Genomic DNA, 20,485 nt, shown 5'->3' on the forward strand with positions numbered 1-20,485 from the left:
CATTTTACAAGTGACTAAACAGTTTCATTAACAGCAGCAGCACAGCCAAAGTTTTTAACACCCTGCTTGAATCCTGCCCATCATTAGGAAGGCGGAGCCCAAAACACATCATCTCTGGAACCAAAATGCAGCACCTACCTCAGGAGACACATCAGGAATTCTGCCCACCACAAGCTAAGTGTGCCCACACAGAGCTCTGCTGTATTGACTGCTTTACATTCAACATTTTTACACCAAAGGCTGAAATTCTCCACTCTCCTGTTGCTCAGCCAAGGCAGCTACAACCCTGCAGTGCAAACAGTCCAGGGTCTTTTTGGAACACAGAGGTATTGCTCTTCACAAGAATGGCTTGAACAGAGGGCTCCTATGTGTACAATTAAACAGGGAGGGAAGCAAGATGTGCACTGAGGGTGAGAAGCAGTGTCTGGCATGCTGTGGAACTGTGTTCAGAAAGGCTGTGGAACCACTACAGTCTGGAAAGTTTAGCACTGGCCAATTCATTTCCCCATTACATATTTACTCCCACAGGAGGGCAATGGTTTAAACAGCCTCATGTTTCAAACATGCATCTCACTCCATAAACAGACTGCTCCTCTCAAAGCCTGGCAGTACTTTGCCACCAAAACTGCAAACATCCTTTTCCTTCACCATGTCCACAATCTGGTCCTTTTAGCAGTCAAATCACAGTCCTTAGAGTTCCTACTCCCTTTCCCATACCCAGGTGGATACTTGGTACATTTTCCTTCATGACATTTCCTTTCCAGATGAAATAGCCTGGGGAAAGCAACTCACTTCCCCTTACAAACACTACAGCTCATAACAAAGCTTGATTAACTCTTCACTGCATCACCCACAGTTACTCATTTTTCTTCCTGCAAGGATTTCAGTAAGCAGAAAACCCTTTATCAACATGGCAAAGAACAGAAGGTGACACAGAAGGCTCTACAGAATATCAAGGAAATATAAAGAGTTGCTCTCTCAGTTTGCAGTCCTTGTTTCCTTTCTCTGTGCTTTAACATAGCAGGGTCTTGCTTCCAGCATCCCCTCCTGGAGTCACTCACCTGTTCATGAAGGTGGAATTCTGCTCCTTCAGGGCAAGCTCCCGCTGCTGCAGGGCCACAATCTGTCTGGAGAGATCATCAGGTGTCCTACACAATTAAAACAAAAGAAAAACTTTTAAGTTTTTTAAGTTGCAAATCTGTATTCCACACACAGCCATAGAACAGCTCTCACCAAAAGCAGCCAAAGCAATTTCCTGGGGCCAAACCTGTTGCAGTGCCTTGGAACACAGAGCTGCAGCCTGTCCAGCTCACATAAAATCCAAACCATCACAGCATGAGCACAGGATTAGTAGTAAAAGGGTAAGAAAAGGAGAAAATAACTCTAAATGCAGACTGTACAATTCAACAACTCTGGCTACTGCTGAACACCCTCTGAGAGTGTAGATGTTCAGGTACATCATAGGTGACTCAAAGCAGTGTTCCCACAGAGTTACCAGTGCGCTGACTTCAGAGTCCTTCACACACACCACGACTCCAGAGCCACAGGAGCAAAAACCAGAATCCCCCAGCTCTGGGTAGCACTTCAGATGTCACTGATAACCTGTTCTTGTCAAAGAGATCAGAGATTTCTACAGACCTGCTAGCAATGACTGTGCAGTTGTCAGAAACAGGTTTATTTTTTCATCAAATCCAATGACAAATGCTTAAAGGTAATGGAATGGAATCAAGATAACTCCAGTCTGGCAGTTCCAGAGACCACATCAACAGCCTCTGCAGGAGGAAACTGTTCTTTCAGAGGCCTCTCTAAGTCATAAAAATAAAAATTGGTCTTGAGCCATCAGAAAGGTTTTCCCATCTTAAAATAGATGCATCTCTATCACACTTCTCAAAGGAAAGGAAGCTGGAAAGGGCATCCCTGTATGAACTGGGTACATACATCCCTTTGCTCCACCAACATGCACCACCCACAAAGGGGAAGAGTAACTCAGACTTTGAAAGGGTCATAGGGAGCAAGTGGGAGGTGAGTTTTGCAGCAGTGAAATCTGCAGAAACACAATCTATTGTGTCCCCCGAAAAGCAAGTCAAGGTTCCAGTGCTGCTGGCAGATGAAACCAGGCCTGGTCAGAGTCTACAGTATTTAAATACAGCGCTGGAATGAGGCTGCCCCTCCAAAAACTGAACAGGGAGAAGTGCCTTGAGCTTGATCATTGGATTCTGACTGGATCTAGGAGTAGAGAAGCCCTTTCTCTGAGGAAAATATTTTTCAGCCAACTACTCACATCAAAAAAACCGCATTACTTTTTCTCTTTAATCATCTGTCACTTCCAGTTGAGTGAAAATTAGTTAAATGCTGAGTTGGTGCAGATAGGATTCAATTCTGGCAATCCCAGCTGAAAGATTCCTGCGTTTCTCTTCCAGAATTACAAACCTTTATCCCTCCTCAGCAGAAAATTTTGAGGCTTCTAATACCACTTGTGTTACATCCAAGTCTTCATAGTCAATATACAATTAAACAGATGGAAGTGTTCTCCCATCAGATAATGGAGGCACAGATTGCAGCAAAGAAATCAGTCAGGACAGGACATCACACTCACTAGCCAAGGGAATTATGAGAAGAAATCAAGTCGCGACCTGGAGATAGTTTGGCTGAAAATAAAATTCTGTTAGCAGAGACAAGTCGATTTTAAGTCAACATGCACCTGGATTTTCAAATGTGCTGCAGCATTAAATAACATTTTGAAATTTTGTAGCTGAGCCTGAAGGGATCCTTAGCTTGAGCAGTTCACCAGCTCTTTACTGAGGGTTACCAATGGTTGGGCATCAGAGGGAACACCAGGGAAATGGTCTGGGCACACTTAGGCTGTTTGGCAAAAAGAAGCTGTAGGCAGACAGGAAAAATCTTTGTACAGTGTAATGCCAAGTCAATAAGGCTCTGAAAAATGCAGTTCTAAGCTTCTAATAAATCATCCAAATATAGCAGATTTATCATAAGCATAGTTAGTATCAGGCAGCTCTCTGGTTGAGTGCCAGTCCCCAACACCAGCATTTGGTTCCTGCACCAATGAAATAATTTTACAGATTTTTTTTAATGTACAAAAAAATGTTTATCTGTCTTGATGTTTTTCCTTGTTTTTTTCAGAAATTCATACCATAATCTATTAGGACTGAGATCAGGAACTGAAATTAACGTAGTAAAATGAGAGAGTGCTATAAAAACCACAGATTTCTAGTAATGTCAGCTCCTGACTGATTTCCAATAAAAAACAATCATCCTCATCTGTTCAGCCATTCAAACCAACAATCAGCTTCCAATCTCAGTTCCAGCAATTGGCAGCTTTAGGTTTACACTTAGTTCTGGACAGTGTTTTATTGGCATTAAACAGCTTTTATTATTTTATTTCTTTCTAAGTGGAGCAGCATAGATATGTACCAGAAAACAATACAGAGTATTAATCCCCTGCAAAGAAAAGTTCACTTTAACACTAAATCATGTCAGGTGATCAGAGGCAAAGACACCTTTGCATGCACCCTAATTAAGAGGTTTCAAAGCCTGGTTCTGAGGTTTACACCCCATCCTGAGCATCAGCAGTTGGCAAAACCAAATTTCCACAGATCCAAGCAGAGGAACAACTCTGCATGCACAATAAAATTAAATCAAAGCTTTCAATTTGAAGAGAATTGGTCGAGTCCCAAAGCACTGCAAACAGCAACCAGCTGTAACCAGCCCTCTCATTGCACCAGTTTCTGCAAATGCTGCCATGGAAAGAGAAATCTGTCAGCATCCCAACACACAGCAACATGTTCTGGCCTTGAGAGCCTTGGCTGATGTCTGTAATTTTTGCTAAGCTCTGTCCATTCCCTATGAAGCAGCTGATATCAAAACCAGTAATGAAAAGCCAAGGAATCTGCTTGAAGGGGATCTTTGTGACAACACAGCTTTCCAACACTGCTGGAATCACCATGGCTTGTTGAGGGAAGTTTGAAACCCTGTCCTTACCCAAACAGAGGCAGAACTCCCTTTCTGTAAAGCTGAGCACTGCGTTACAGTAATTTCACGAATACAAGCCGCACCAATTTGACCAAAATTTTGGTGGAAACCCGGAAGTGCGGCCAATATTCCGGGGCGGCTAATACATTAACAAAATTCTAAAAGCTGCCAACACGGAAGTGAGAGCCCGCGGCAGCCCCAAGCCAAGCTGGAGCCCGGCCAGCCCCGGCAGAGGTGGGAAAGCCTGGCAGAGGTGGGGCCAGCAGTGCGGGGGGCGGGCGGCAGAGCCTGAGCCAGCAGGGCGGGGCAGGGAGGGCGGCAGAGCCTGAGCCAGCAGGGCGGGGGAGCCCGGGAGAACTGGGGCTAGCAGTGCAGGGGAGCATGGCAGAAGCAGGAAGGCCGGCGGGTGGGGCTGCCTGGCAGCGGGGGAAGCCCAGCATAATCGGGGCCAGCAGCGTGGGGGAGCCCGGCGGTGCGGGGGCCTGCAGTGCCGGCCAGGGCGAGGAAACGCGGCGGCGGTGCAGACGGGAGGGGGCGGCCGGCGAGCCTGGTGGCGGCGGCGGCAGCCCTGCCGGCGGGGCGAGCGAAAGCGGCGCTCGGCGAGCGAAAGCGCCGCCGCTCGCGAAAGCGGCGCGGGGCGGGGCGGGCGCGGCGCGGGGCGGGCGCGGCGCTTGCGAGGCGCGGCGCGGGGCGAGCGAAAGCGGCAGCGGGGCGAGCGAAAGCGGCAGCGGGGCGGGCGGCGAGCCCGGCGGCGGCAGCCCTGCCAGCCGGGCGAGCGAACGCGGCAGCGGGGCGGTGCTGACGGGAGAGGGGGGCCAGCGAGCCCGGCGGCGGCGGCAGCACCACCCGGCCAGCCCCGCCGAGCCGTGGCGCTGAGCTGGGCCACCCGGCCCCGTCGGCAACCATGAGCGGGCCGAGCCTTCCTGGCCCCGCCCCGAGCCAGTAAAGCCCGCTATGCCGCGATCCTGTTACTAATTGGGCAATTTGTGAAAGCTGCGCACGGATTCTCGCGACGAACGAAAGTGCGGCTAATATTCGGGGTGCGGCTTATCTATTGACAAAGACAGCAACATTGTCGAGGCACCGGGGGTGCGGCTTATAATCCGTGCGGCTTGTATTCGTGAAACTACTGTATGTTTGCTCTGCAAACCTGCAGGCAGCTTCCTTCCCCATGGAACCACCAAAAACCCCACACCTCGTGTGCACCAGCCTTGCAAAAACCTGTAAAGGGACCCAGAACAGTCCAATCCAGGGCAGTGTTATCAAAGCTGATTCATCTGCTTTGTAAATCATAAAGTGCACAAATGAAAAAGGGGCTTCCAAAATGCAGGAGCAAATCACTGCCTGCAGTTCCCTTCTCCTGGTTAAGGCACAAGGAGCTAAAAGCTAGAACTCTGTCCCACCTTCCCATCCTGAGACCCCCCTTCCTTAAGCAAAATTCATAAAGTTGAATTGAAGCCAAATTTGGATGAGGTTTTCTTCTGCCCTAAACAAGCAAATTAGTCCAACAGTTTACAGCACAGTAAGGCAGGAGGGGGACAAAGCTGCTGGTAACCAAAGCTCTTTGCCTTCCTTTGAAGCACAGATAATTTGAAAAGGAGTAATTTAAGAGAGATGAAAACATAAAACCTTTCAAATGAAGTGAAAAATTAACTTAATGGGCTGTCTAACCAAATCATACAATGACTTTTAGTGCCCACTGTCACACTTTTTAAACTTTTGAGGAAAACAGCTAATGCTATTTTGTATGCCTTTTTTTTTTAATGCACACAACTGACATTTCCCAGGATTTGGAGGAAGGCTCTGTGCTCAGTGAAGGATCTATTACCATTTCAGTACAAACTGTGACAGTTACACACTGAGAATTAGCTGTCGAAGGAACATTAAACCAAGACTCTGTAAGTAGATGAAAATGTTAAAGAAAAGGATTTTTAATTTATAATTTATCAGAATGTCAACTTCTTATTGCTTCTATAAAATGTTTCAAAACGCACAGCAAAGGAAGAGTTTTGATTGTAGCTAGAGATCAGACATTAAATTTTAAGTATGGAAGTGCAAGACAAAAGTAAAACTAAAGAGAAAAACAGGCACTTCATCAATTATGTTTGGAGGACTGAGTACTTCACTGCTTTGTGTTTAATTAAATTTGATTCAAACTACCAAACTAATAACACCTTTATAACACTAAATTACCCAGAATTAATTATTTTTTGAAATCTGCTGAATTAACATTTCACAGATTTAGCTCAGTATTAATATAAAATGGCAGATTTGGTTGCCTCAACTAAGTAATATTAAATTGAAACAGAACATTACCAGATTTTTGGCACAGCATTTTCAGTTTTACATTTAAACATAATTAACTGACAAAGACCAGAGACTGGTGTTCTTATTAAAGTGTTTGTCAAGAAAATAAGGCACAGAAAGGGAGTCCACATCTGCTTAAATCTCTTCCATGAAAAATAATTTCCATGTGGTTTTATTGGGTTTAGGGTTTGATTTGTTTTTTTGTTGGGTTTTTTTTTTTTAAAGTAATCTCCCAGAAGTATAAAATATTTATTTTGTTCCTTATTTTTTTATTATGTACACGGAAATGTAACAAGATTCTGAAATTCTCTCCACAAGAAGAACCTTTTCTACTTTCATAAAAATAATTTAATCTTCTTTCTAGGCAAGAAAACAACAGCATCTGAAGAACAAACAGAACAATGACATGACAACGAGAAGATTTCTGGAAAGGCAGTTTAGTTGTTTTAAACATTTCTGTAAGATTAGAAAGGCCATGGAATGCCTGTAACAGTCTTTTCCTGGATTCTGAAGTGAGTCTCAAACATCTCTTTGTATATTTGTTCTCCTCAATCGCTTTAACTCCTCTGTCTCTGGTTTACAGGACTCCTTTCTATCTCTGAAGCTTCACCAAGTCCAAAAGCAGCTCAGTTCCTGGAAGGACTCGCCCTGCAGGAAAGTTCAGCACATAACAATGATCACAACAGCTCATGCAGACTTCTGGGACACAGCACAGAGTCCTTAAGTTTAAATTGGTCATATTAGCTCTGTGTTTATGAGTAAACTACAAATTGCTTCATATCCCTTTCTCCTCAAAATCTGCATCACCTCCTTGGGAGGACTCCTTAGCTCCCCTTCACCAGAACAGAGGAAAACACTGCCACTAAAATCTGGTGTCCAGCCTGGAAGTTCTGAGAGTGAACTTTCCCAACAGCACTTCTGCAGAAAAGCCCCTTCAAGCTCCAGCCCAGGTAGTTACCCCTGTCTGTTCACACCCCCATGCCTACAGCCTCCCTTCCTATTCCTGACACCATTTATCCACATGGTCTGGAATCTCCTACACACATCAGTCACAAAAACAAACCCTCAATGTTTCCAGGCAATTAGGACACATTTAGTGCTTTGTAGCACTTTGATTAAAATGTTTTGAAAAGCAGTCACAAACCTTTACTCATTCAAATGAAGGTGGCTAAGAGCTGTCAAACCCACAAAACTAAAGTATACCTGAGACTGTTTCTCCAACAAAGTGACTGCTTAATATTTTATGTGCAAAGTAAATGGAGGAAATCTGAAGTGGAAGCAAAAGCAATAAGCAATCTCAGCCTCCAAGGTTCCCCTCATTTAGAGAACTCTTATTTGTGTACAGATAAAATCAACAAATCCAATTGCTCTTTACCAAAGCAAATGTCCCCATTAACTACTTGAAGCAGAAGAACAACTTATTTGTAAGAAAACATTTTAAGTGTTTATAAGTGCCTTGACAATTCTAAAGACAATTGATACGTCTCTTTTGAAGCAATTGCAAAACTAGCAATTAATCCAATCAAGCCATAATTTGAAGAGGAGAGTGAAAAACAAGGAAGAAATCTATCTTAGATTCCAGTTAATAAGTTCTTTGGATTTTAATGAAGAAAGCTTTTTTTCCTCCCATAGTTATGGTATCATAACAATGCATTGTTCAAGATTAATTTCCACTTTAAAGATATAGGTAAGGGCTCAACAAGATAAAATTAATCTTACTTTGGAAAAAGAATTGGGCAGACATTTCAACAGTCTAAACTTCTTTCTCATCCCTACCACTGCTCTAATAGAACAATCCACAAAAACATGGCAAGTAACACACACTGCACAGTGGAATGGAACCTCACAAGTGAAAGGCACCTCCAGCAGAGGGAATGCACACACAGCAGTACCAAGACTGCTGATCTGGAAGATAAAAATACTCAGCTTTGGGGTTTACCCCTGCATGCTCAATCACATGACATAATTCAAAGTTTTTAGATGTCATGGCAAAACAAAAATTTCAGAGTCATCAAGAGAGCTTCATAAAATGAAACCATTTCTTAGGCAGCCATAAGGCATTTAACATACACCTTCTGTGTCTTGAGATGTATCTGCAAAGCTGTGAAATATTCTTTGTCCTATATTTTTCCTATAAGAGAAAATAAAGAGCCCTTAAGGTCTGCAACCCAATAGATTAGACACTGAAGAGAAAGAAAAAACCAAACAAAATTCTGAAGCACCTGTCAGGTATTCTCCAGCAGTAGCACAGAAGCAGTGAAGTTGGAAATTATCAAAGGGGATTTTAAAAATGACTGTTACTGCTCTCATGCTAACAGAGATATCAGCACAATCTTCACAATTAGAGAAGCAAATGTATTTTCTCAATTCACAATTTAGTGAATGCAATTATATATTAATGACAATGTTGAAAGGAAATTATTGTGGCACACAATTTCATACCTACTGCCCTTAAGACTTCAAGCACAAAATGTAAACACACTTAATAATGTAATGTTTCATTTTACTGCAGCAGCAGCAAAAGACATTTTAAGTCTTTCTCCTAATCACAAACTTAATTTGAGAAAAAAGGTAACAGCTAAAGGGAAATTTAATGTCGTGAACTGAATAAAAACTCCTTTTAGGGAGTCATAAGTAGGGTTGTTTTTCCTATAGTTCCTATTTGTCACTGAAATTGGAACAATCTGGTAATCTGAGGTCGGGCTGAGACGACAGTGTGAACAGGGGAGCCATGAGGAAGGTGGGGGCAAATCAAACTAATCTAAACAACAGAATGACAGCAGAATGTGTGTTAGAATCCTTAGATTTTCAAGGCATTTGGATAGTTGTAAAATAAATAGCAATAAACAAAAAAATTAATATCTGAAAACCAGACTGAAATACAAAGATATGTTCATTGGGAACCAACTCCAAACAGACAGATGTTGTATCTTTCAGAGATATCATTCAACAGAGGGTCATTAGAAACCCTGAAAACCATTCCAGGTCAATTCCCAGGATTAGACAAAACTGGGAAAGAACCCTGACAGTTAAAAAGTCAAGGCAATAAATGGAACTTCCAGAAGATCAGGTAGAAGCTTCTCTTTTTAATTTCCATGTCAATGACTAAAAACTCATTCAGAGATTTGCTCCTCACCAGGCTGAGGGCCAGCAGAGAGGGCTGGTTACAACAGAATGAGTTGAAATAAAAATATTTAACCCCTTAGCTTTTAAATTAGGCAAGAATATCTGTGCAAATAAGCAGACAATTTTACCAAACCTCTGCTGGTTCCATTCTGCAAGGTCACTCTCAAGACATCTGAAGAGAGACCTGGACCAGCCTAGAAACAAACATCATCAGCTTCTCAAGGAAGGAGGAGTGGGACACAGGGACAAGACACAAAAATCCACCAAAACCTAAAAATAAATATAATTTGCATGTATCCAACATGCCCTTCTGGCATAACTTCTACCCCCATGGAAATTGCCAACACAGAGACATCATTTTTCCAGATAGCCAGGGCTCCTGGGTAACAGGAGAGCTCCTGCTGCAGCCAAGGCTGGCTACTGACAATTTATGTACATTTGACTATTTTACAGATTGCACTGAATTGATGGTCTTGTTCTTCTGACACCTGTCTGAGATAGTCCTTGCAGAATATTAATTTACCTAAGTCCTTGTATTGTTTTCAGCATCTTTATTGATCCTGTTGTTTACCTAGACTCTTATCAGCTGAAAATATTAGCCAGCAGTAACACAAAGCCCCTAACCTTGAGCAAGAGGAAATAATAATAATGGCTGGAGACAGATCCTTGGGAGAGTCTGGACCATATTTTCAACTGCTTTTATATAAAGTGATTTGACATCCCATATATTTTTCTTATTTACTTCTGATTATAATCACATACCTATTCAATCTCATAGCAGGAACAGCCACTTTAAACTGCAACTCCAAGCTACAGTAAAAGTTATTTTAACTGGGTTTTTTTTAATATCAATACAATAACAGTCACAGGTAAATTTATGGTAACAATTTTAGAAAGAATGAAAAGCATACTGCTTGTATGTTCAGCTGAAATTCTAAGTTATTCTTTCAGACAGAAAATTGAGGTTAAGCCTGTTGCTTTGATTAATTAAAAACTACCCAAATTCAGTAAAAGATTATGTCTCACCTCTGCCAGAAGCAGAACATAAAACATCCAAGCTTCAGCAAATGTGAGAGGTTAAAAGCCTTACTGAAGTACAGAAAACACAGCTGATAAATGATTATATTTATCATGAAAATCAATAGCAGAACAACAAAATTAGACCATGTCTAAGGAAAATGCTTGTGCTGTCAGTAGCCACAGAATATTTGTATTAAGATGGCAAAAAGGTATCAGTTGCCACTGAAGCTCTGCTTGTAGTAGTTCCATCAAGTGCATGAAACACCTGAGGTAGGACAAGATATCCCTGGACACCAGACCAAAGCAAGGCCTGAATTTTAGAAACTGAGGCACAAAGACTAAGGAACATCAGTAGGGACACCCAAAAATCTCTAGTTCAGTGTAGAAAAATGAAACCCCACACTGATTTGATCGATGATTAAAGCTATCAATAATAAGCACTTCCTCCTAAATCTTTTGTTTCCTAACTGAAGTCAAGTATCAGTATGCAACACCATTTTTGTGAGCCACACTAATCAGTTAATCCTAAAACACGAGTTTAAATCCCAGCTTTTTGCTTAGCCTAGCCTCATCAGCTACCACACCATTTCCCACCAAGCTCATTTCCCATTCAGCCTGTTGCTCAGTTCCTGGTTTTAACAAATTCAGGAGCACATGAGCTCACTGTGCAGAACCCCCACCTTTGGCTCAGGCCTCCCCACTCAAGGAAGAACATTTCCCACTCAGCTGTCCACAGGCTTCAGCCAGGAAAACGAATTACACACATCCCCAGACACATGTAAATAAACCAAAGAAATTTCAGATTTACAGCGCTGTCTTCAAACCCTCTCCCCCAGCTCAGGGAGGATTAAAAAGGACTTCAAAGAAGCCTGAGTTCCAATTAAAACACTGTGACCACCCCGGGGATGCAAAAATATTCCTCTGATTAGTGAGATGCGCTCTTTGAACTGTTTAGCTAAAAAAAGCTTTCAGAACTTTAAACAAATGCAGTAATTCTCTCTCATACTTTTTTTTTTTTTAAAGTTTCTAAAAATTTAATATTCAAAGTGAAGGACAAATAACATTTAAAATGGAAAGTTTTATGGAAGCCCATTAGCACATCAGCTCTAGGCATCACTAACATGAGACACACCAAGACCTGCAGTACAAAGCAGACAACACAAGTTGGCAGAACAGAAGAACCCAGAGTGTCACTGTTGCTGCAGAGGTGGTGGCACCTCTGTGTTATGATATCCCAGTCTCACCAGCCCTCAGAACCTCTCTCCCTGAAGGGCAGAGCACATCAATCTCACCTCATTCTGAAATTCTGCTTTATTTCCTTAACATCCAAGGCTCCCAAGCCACACATACAAAGTGTCGCACATCCAAGTTCTTTGACACATGGTGATAACACAATAGTTACCCTCAGACTTAGCAATTAGCATAGATTTAAATAAAAAGCTCTTCCTATGCCTGCTGCAAAGAAAATCAAAAGAAAGAAACCAACACTCTCCATCCCCTTAGACTCTCACTCCCAAAACCAGAGCTGAATTACATAGTCCAAAAGTTTTAACATCAAGAACAATGAATGCTAAGAACAAATGCTGGGAAAATAACTGAGGCTTGGAGCATGCCAAAGCAGTTGGAGCTAAGTGGGCATAATAAACTTGCCTGTGAAAGCCAAACCCCAATCACCCTCATCCATAAGGAATGAATAATTCATGGCAGAAGGAGATAGAAGCAGACTTTAAGACTTGTTCAGAGAAAGTGGAACTGCTCAAGTGTAATTGCATTACAGATGTAAACAGTGGCATTTCAACAATTACTCTTCTCCTTTTGCCATCTTGCTCTCAAAAACCCTCACTCAGCTCAGGTACCTGCATCCCATACAGGGTTCAGCAGCCAGAAGTAATTGTGGCTTCCCTGTATCTGCCAGGGCTCCTGGGACTGGGATTCAGATGAGAATTCAGATTTGCACTGGTGTCACAAGCACTTGGACATCATCTTGGCTTGCTGCTATCATCAAGCTTTGAACACTTTCAATGCCTGAAGCTGCTGAGGAAGGCTCTAATAAGATTTGATGATAAACACTGGCAAAGTCTGAAATGTATCCACAGAAGAGAAGGATCCTATTCTCTCTGCTAAAAGAAACAAACACCCTTTATTCACATCCTTCCTTTCATTCACATTTACCTTCAAGATCTTGCTTTATCATGCTGTGTGATACCCACAAACCAGTTACTTTTCCTTTTTTAGTGAATGGATACTACAGAACCAACCAGGCAAGAATAAAAGAATTAAACAGCTTTCTCAAAGTCCTCAAAAAACCCACCCTCCTGGAGATCTCCTCCTGGCTTCTATGGGATCTTCAGCTTCCAGATCCTGCTCACTGCTGGTGTGAATGCAGCTTTGTACAACAGCTCCACAACTGAGGAAAAGGTGCATCAGACATTCCCAGCTCCTCAGATGTCACTGGAACTTGACTGGGAACATACTGCAAGGGAGTCCCATTTATACAGCAAGTATTATGTACCTGAGATGCTAAACCTGTCTGTGAACAACAGTTTGAGATAGCACAAATGAAAGCTGCAGCCATTAATCCACAAAATAATTTTAAGTCACTGGTGCAGAGCTCCCTCAGTCAGCTGCTTTCCTCCAAAGTTTGTCTGAATTCTCAAGTTTTCCTGTTACATCACCAAGAAAATTTTTAATTTCCTTCAACCATTCTGATTTATAACCTGAGCACATGTCAGCTGAAAATATTCTCAAATCTCAGCTCAAGTATCCTTCCCCTTCTGAGCCACAGTTTCTTTCTCAGAACTCCCCATTTCATAAGCACCTCAAAGAAACAGTGTCAGAAATCCACATTTCTTGTAGAACTTGATACCACCACTATGTTTAGTACTAAACCTGTGCAAAGACAGGATTAAAATGAAGGGACAAAGCACATGGAAAACAAGTCCCTCTGCACTTAAAAGCAACTTTGCAAATGCAAATGCTTACAGAACACTTGGCCACATGCTGAGCATTTACTCTTGGAGAGTCATGTATCAAGACCAAGATTTCTGAACTGCCAAAACACCCTTTTCCCACCACATTTGCTATATTCTTTTAACAAGAAAAAAAAATCTGCACACAGCACATGGCAGAGAGGAGACACTGTTAAAAATTTTGTAATTAATGCTTAAATGGGCAAAGAGCTTTTTGTAAGTCTGGGTAAGAGGATGACTGGCTGAAAAATAGTCACACCTTCAAGTTGTAGCTTTCATGTAAGGAGATGAACTCTTCAATCACTGCAAGAAACACACAGAAAGGTTCAACAAGTAGGAGCCTCCACATGAAACCAACACCTCCCTGCAGAGGCACCTGCTGCCCTCTGCACCAAGTCAGACAAGCAGACACATCACACCATGTCCCAGAGAGAAAAAGTCCTGAAGGGATGGGCACAATTACTGTAGCAAGAGATTCAAATATATCCTGCAAAGAAACCTTGCTGCAAACCCAGGGAACTACACAAATCCCAATTTCCATGTGCACATTCACCAGAGTCTGTCCAACTGGCCATTTTTAGCAGGTTTAAAATAAATGCTCCAATATACAGTTCCTCAGAAAGGAGAAACGAGAGATGTCTATTGATTAGGTGTCAGGGCTACCTCAGGAAAGAGAGAAAGAACATAATAGTGGAAACAAAAGTTGCCCACTACATCCTCCCTTCAGAAAGCACAAAGGCTTTAAATGCATGAAACCAGCTCAACTGTGTAGTTACCCTCTGAAAGGCCGTCAATTACCTAAATTGGGCTGAGTGGCAGGGAGGAATAAAAATGAGACAGGGTTAAAACAGCTCTGGAATTAATTGGGAGGGGAGAGGGTACATTTCAAAAGAGGGGGAGTTTTCATTCTTGCCTGCCCTCCTTCTCCCTCACTCTCCAGCAATCACCATAGCCCAAAGAGACAGCAGAGGAAGATTTCATTAATAAATTTATTTCAACTTTCTTTTCAATGGCACTAAGAATGTATGCAAATCCATTCATAATTAGGTTTAAAAATTCCATTTCATGGGATAATCAGACTTCAAAAAACTCAATTTTAGTTTTAATCAGATTTTAACAAGGATATTAAGTCCATTTCGTTCAGAAGAGGGAGAAACGGTGAATTTAACACAAAATGTATTCAAGCTTAGCCCTGGGAGATAATTAAATAAAATTAATTTGGCAAGGGTTGTCTGTAAATGGAAACGCTCCAGACAGCAGAGCAGGTTCCTGAAGGAAACAAAAGTGGTTCATTACTGTACAAACAGATACAAAGCTTATTGTTCAGACAGGAGAGAATTGCAGCTCCTCCACAACAGCAGGACAACCTGAGCCCTTGAGCTGCCACTGACAAATGCAGCAGTGTGTGGAGGAGGAGAAGGTGGTTATTTCCTTCTTGTTTCAGCTAAGTCCCCACTCCCCTGGCACAGCAAGGAAGGAAAATGCAGGGGACAGCATATACAAACCTAACAATTCCAAATTACTAAGCACAGAAAATTATAAGAAACAACCTAGTGAGAGACAGCTCCTTTAAACTATAAAAACCCACGTACAAATTGAGGCTGTCAGCAAGATTATTGCCAGATATGGTTCCATCAAATTCCATGTCATGATTTAGTCACACCATAGAACTGAATCCCAACTTAATACCAAATGCATCCTATTCTCCCTGACAAAAGCCAGGAACTGACACAGATGCTAAAACCTTGGTAACTGTCCTTCTGATGCTTGAATTCTGAAGGGTCAAATATTAATTTTGTAGCACTTACAACCTCAGACACAAAAATGTAGCTCTTTTAACACTGTGTATCAGATGTCTCTGACAATTATTAATATCACATGGGTACCAGAGTATGAAAGTCACTTCAGGTAAACACTCAACTGTGCTGTAGATTCAGGCATTCTGGTTTAGGTTTTCATGGTGTATATTGGTTAAGGGTTTACCTAAACTTTCCTCCAACACTGGACACTTTTAAGGTTCAGCTGGACCCAGGGCTGGGCCATCTTGTCCACACCATGCTTCTGTCAGGAAAGGCTGAACCTCGAGGTCCCTTCCAACCTGGTACTCTACAAATCTGTGACAATCTGCTGAGCTGGACATACCACCACTGAAAAGAACAGAATACAAAACCAGACAGATATTTCTGGGAAAGAAAAAGCTATTTATCTAACTACAGTCAAATGACATTGAGAAAGAGCATGCTTATCTTTAGCAGCTGTCACGAGCCATCCAGGCAGGAGTATGTGCATTTCCAAGACCTATGTCTACTCAATTAGAAAAAATAACAATAATTCAGAGCATTTTTTCACTCTTCTTCTCTACCAGCCTTGCAAATATATCACTTATTACAAAGTGCCAATTGCATTTCCCCTTGCCAGGTACTTGCAGACAGGTGAGCCAAAAGGTGTTGTGTGACCTTGACAAGTGGGCCAGCTCTCCAGAAGGCAGGTGATGCCTTTGCCAAAGTCACACTGGAAACCATCAGGCCTAACTGAAAGGCTTGTCACAAAACAGGCTCAATGCCATCAACCTTGGCTGCTACATTTGCAGAAAACCACCTGAAGCCACAAAGCCTTATCTCTGGGAGTACAAAGAGCACCGAGTCAAATGTCATTTGCAAACATAGTAGTAAAACTGAGTACAGAAATCTCATAACTAGGTTAAAGCATCATCTTCTAATGGAGCCAAGAGCAGAGCTCTGAAGTATTCCCAGAAGCTGTCCCAGATAACTGGATGAACAGCTGACTTCTGTACCTGAGGATGCAGATACTGAACATATTCTCAGTCAAAGCCAGATACCCCATTTCTGCCCTCCTTAGAAAAGTTAGCAGGATTTCAAGCCATCACTGAAGAGCTTGATGTGTATCACAGCAAGAGGATGACTGTTCCATTAAAATAGAAAATAAATCAACTTGGTCAGCAGGGAATAACTCAAATAAATCCAGAATTTCATATTTCTTCCTACCCAAAAGATTTATCTTCCCTTTTACTACACTGCTCATATCAGAGTATCTCTGGAAGACAGTTTAAACAAGTAATAAGAATTCAAAAGCAATTACAACAAGAACAACTTGTGCCAGAAAATGGTTCTTGCAATAGCTGCCCATTACTCCCTGCAGAGACACAGAAATTGTTAACTCTGCTGACAAGAGAGTTGAGAATAATGCAGAGAAAGGGAGTGAGTAAGGATTGAGTCCAAGAGGCACTAAAACAGCAGAGAAGAGATGCTTGAAATCTGAATCAACTTTTCTAGAAAAGCCAAAACTCTGCCTGTGCTGGAAAGGTTAGGCTCTGTGACAGATCTCTTCCTGCTTATGGCAAGAGGCAGCAAAAGTTGAGAGCAGCTTCAGTGCTGCAGAGGTTTCACCACACTGTTCAAAATGGATCATGCTCTTACAACAACACCATTCTGAAGGACGTGACTTCATGAGAAAAAACATTCTGCTGCAAGGTGATGACCAAAATATGTGCAGGACATCTATTTGAAAAAATAAGTTTTGCCAATGCACTCCTAGAATTGTACCTCAGTGGAAGGGAGGGAGAGGAGTTCCCATGCACCTCCACCTCTTACCTGCCTTGGCTAAGTGGGAGAGTTGGCATGATTTATCTCCTTTCTGCCTCCATTTCCTACAAGCTGCCCTAACCCCACTGAGAGCTGCATTTGAAAGCAGGAGCCCTGAGCTCTTATTTCAGATATTCAGGTCAGCACCCTGAAACCAACCCCCAGACACTGATTCTGGGTGTTCACTAAACACAGCCCCCAACACCTCCCATCTTTGGTTCCAAAATGGAATTTTTCCAATTATCCCAGCCCCAGTGCTCTTGCCAGCACAGTGCAGGGTTTGCTCTCATTCAGGCAGCTCACTTCAGGCTCTGGGTTTTGTAGGTTAAGACAAAAACACATTTCATTTTGTCTCAAACAGGAAAAGGCATCATTTATATAAACAAAACAATTTAGGAAGTTCGCTTCTAATACCTTACAACTTTGTTGAATATTGTTTCAAATGAGAAAGATTATAGCTGAAAGCAAAACATTTTTCTATTTATTCTATGCACATAACACATAAGAGCTTCAAACTGCAAAAGTCTTTACTTTTTAAAAGGGATGGAGGGCACCAACTAAAAATCTTTATGCTTATTTAAAATTCATACTGATGAGCATTAACAAACCTTCATTCTAAAAAAAAAATCTGCTTCAGGTCTTGCACATTACTCTGGATTTTTCTATCTAGCCCAAGATAGCACTGACACTGACCAGAAATGGATGAGTAAATAATCCAATCCACCACGCTCATTTCCATGCTATGAGTTATTTTAAAATAACAAACAACACTTACATAATCACAGCTAGTTCAAGAGAACCTTGAGGCACTTATCACATTAATCTTTTAACTCACTAACATTTCAAGTTCACTGTGCCCTTTAAGAAATGTTTGAAAATATTGTGCTGTGCTTTTGCTACTCTGAGCCACAAGAATTCTTCTCTCTCCAAGCAATGCATGGACAAAGGTCTGTTTGCAAGAATATTCCCTTTAATAAAGTAGCTTGTGAGCAAAGAGACTATAACCCAGGTAAAGATAAGCTTTCATCAAAAATATTCACTGGAAAAGCAGTCCCAAGGAGGACAGATTGGAACTTTGGGACAAAGCTTACATAATATCTTCACAGGGCATGTAAGCAAGCTTGTCAGAGCAGGAGCATTTTAACAATGCTGAAAAGCTGCACTATGTAATGTTTGTACATTTCCAATTTCCTCTGCCCTATGTTGATGTCACTATGTTGGCTGTTAGGTATAATTAAAACTGAAAATTAGACCTTTCCTGGCCAATCCAGCACAGAACTCCTCACTGCACTGATGACAAACCAAAGACAGATGATTAAAGCAGCCCCTTCCCAGCTCCCCTCAGAAGCAGCATCCGTGCTCTAGGCACTGATGAGGTGAAGCACTAACCAGGAGTGAGTCATTCTCAAAACACCATCAAGATAACCTGCACCAAACACACTCAGAAAAGCTTCTCTGACCATACAAATCATATTTTGGTCTTATCAGCACTGACAGATAAGCTCTTCTTAATAGCTCAGTGCATTTTTCAGCAAACTGCTTATTTCTCAACATGAACAAAGGTCAGCTGCTCTCACACTTCATGTCCCTGTCCACAGGTTTTGCTCTGCATGGGCAGGAAGATGGACATGATCTGCTTTTACTCACTAACCCCTACTCCCCCTTCCCCACCTCCAGTTTTCAGAACCCTGGTATTAAATAAAGCCTGCAATTCCAAACTAAAATGTACTGTCCCTTCTTCCTACTCTTGAGTAAATCCCCTTGTTTACAGATTGGCACACACACATTCAAATGAAACTGGGACTGAAAAGAACCTTCTAGTTTAGGTCCTGTCTAGTCCTTTGTTATTATAAATTCATCTCTTCCATAACTCTGTGGAGGAGTAATTTGGATACCTTTGACTCCACTGGAAGCTGCCTTCAGAACTTTAGTACTACTTTCTAAAAGTAACAACCTCCTTGTAATTGCATTCATAGCAGGGTTACAGCAATTTGATTTAAATGCCAGTGCAAGTCTTAAGGATAGCTGGTTCCTTTTCTCACCAGTACAGATCCCCCTTCCTTCTCCTCCCTTCTACCCATGAAATTCCTGGCAGCAATTACATCTCCCACCAGACTCTGCCAGAGGCTGTTCCATTCCACACTCAGTGGGCTCCCAGGCTCCTTCCAGCAGCCACTTTCTGCATCCCCCACTATCTTCCTCCACACTGGCTGACCAGAACTCTTGAGAAGCATCTCCCATTGTAACAAGCACACAGCCCTTCTGGTCCTTTCCACTGCATGTGCTACATTTTCCAAAAGAAGTTTGCATTCAGCTCCCAATTCTATGGAGTATTGTGCTTTGTTTCATTGAATTTTGTCCCATTTTTGCACTCTAATCCTTAGGGTCATTCAGTTCTGCATATCCAGCTTTTGTGTATTTATGAATCCTCTGAACTTGGCATCATTAGCCAAGTTTTATCAGCACACACCAAATTTTTGCACCAAAACCATTAATAGAAATACTAAATAAAGCAGATCCTAAGGCTAATCTTTGAGGAATTCAACTTATCCTTGCATTTTCCTTTCAACAATACTGAATCTATCCCTGCTTAAACAATTCCTATACATCCTACAATTCTATTAATTTCCATCTTCTTCCCCATGGTTTTTACTTTCCCAAGTGGTTCCTATTTCAGTGAAGTTCAAAGAAATAAGATTTATTGTGATTTATTTGATAAGATAATCAATTCTCTAGACAAAGAAAGCTGCTACATCAGTCTGGCACAATCCATCTTGGTATTCCTTGATCCAATGAAGAAGGGAGATTCCTTGCCCTGCAGCTAAAGGCCATGCCCAGGAGTACAGGGGAGCACCACACAAGAGTTTCAATTCTTACTGAAGCATTTTGTTTTGCTTCTGTTCAAAAAAGGCCTCTGCATTTAGAGTTTTGAAAAAGACATTGCTATGCTAAAACAAAACCATTGCCAATATGTACATATGGGATGTGCATTTTTGTTTAAAAGTTTCCCTGCAAAAGTTAAACTTTGGGGGTAAGTGAGGGATGATGTACTGCAAATCTAAGGGAGAGGGGAGCAGAGCATGTCAACAGCCCCAGTTTAAAATTTAGAGCTGAAATACTGAAAGATGCTAACATGGAAATGGAAAGGTAAAATTAAAACTGAGCTGGAGATTATAGTGGTTATTGGGTTTTTGGAAACGATCAAATGATAGGCTGAATAAAAATCAAGCACAAGCATTTGAGCTGTCTGACAGGAGCAAACCATCCCCTTGCTGATTAGTTTCTGCTATTTAAATGATAATTTCACTTTAAGACAAACAGGGCTGCCTAATGTAATGAAAATGGCTCTTTATAAGTGGTTGGATTTTTGAAAGCTTCTCCTTCACAGAAGAGTGAGCAGTGAAGTTCAAGCCATTTACACATAACATGGGTCACTACATGCTACAAGAAGCCAAGCAACTTCTACCCAAC

General features: G+C 41.8%; 1 protein-coding gene across 1 annotated transcript in view; it reads right to left on the reverse strand.

Annotated features, from left to right (window-relative positions):
- The window catches only part of MAD1L1 (mitotic arrest deficient 1 like 1), a 348,054-nt gene that overhangs the window by 310,405 nt on the left and 17,164 nt on the right, over window positions 1–20,485 (reverse strand). Inside the window, exon 10 of the mRNA XM_033074545.1 lies at window positions 1,062–1,148. Within this exon, the coding sequence (XP_032930436.1) occupies window positions 1,062–1,148 (87 nt within the window). The remainder of the gene's footprint in view (window positions 1–1,061; window positions 1,149–20,485) is intronic.

The sequence above is a fragment of the Catharus ustulatus genome, chromosome 16, assembly GCF_009819885.2.
Source record: "Catharus ustulatus isolate bCatUst1 chromosome 16, bCatUst1.pri.v2, whole genome shotgun sequence".
In the NCBI taxonomy this organism is placed as follows: Eukaryota; Metazoa; Chordata; class Aves; order Passeriformes; family Turdidae; genus Catharus; species Catharus ustulatus.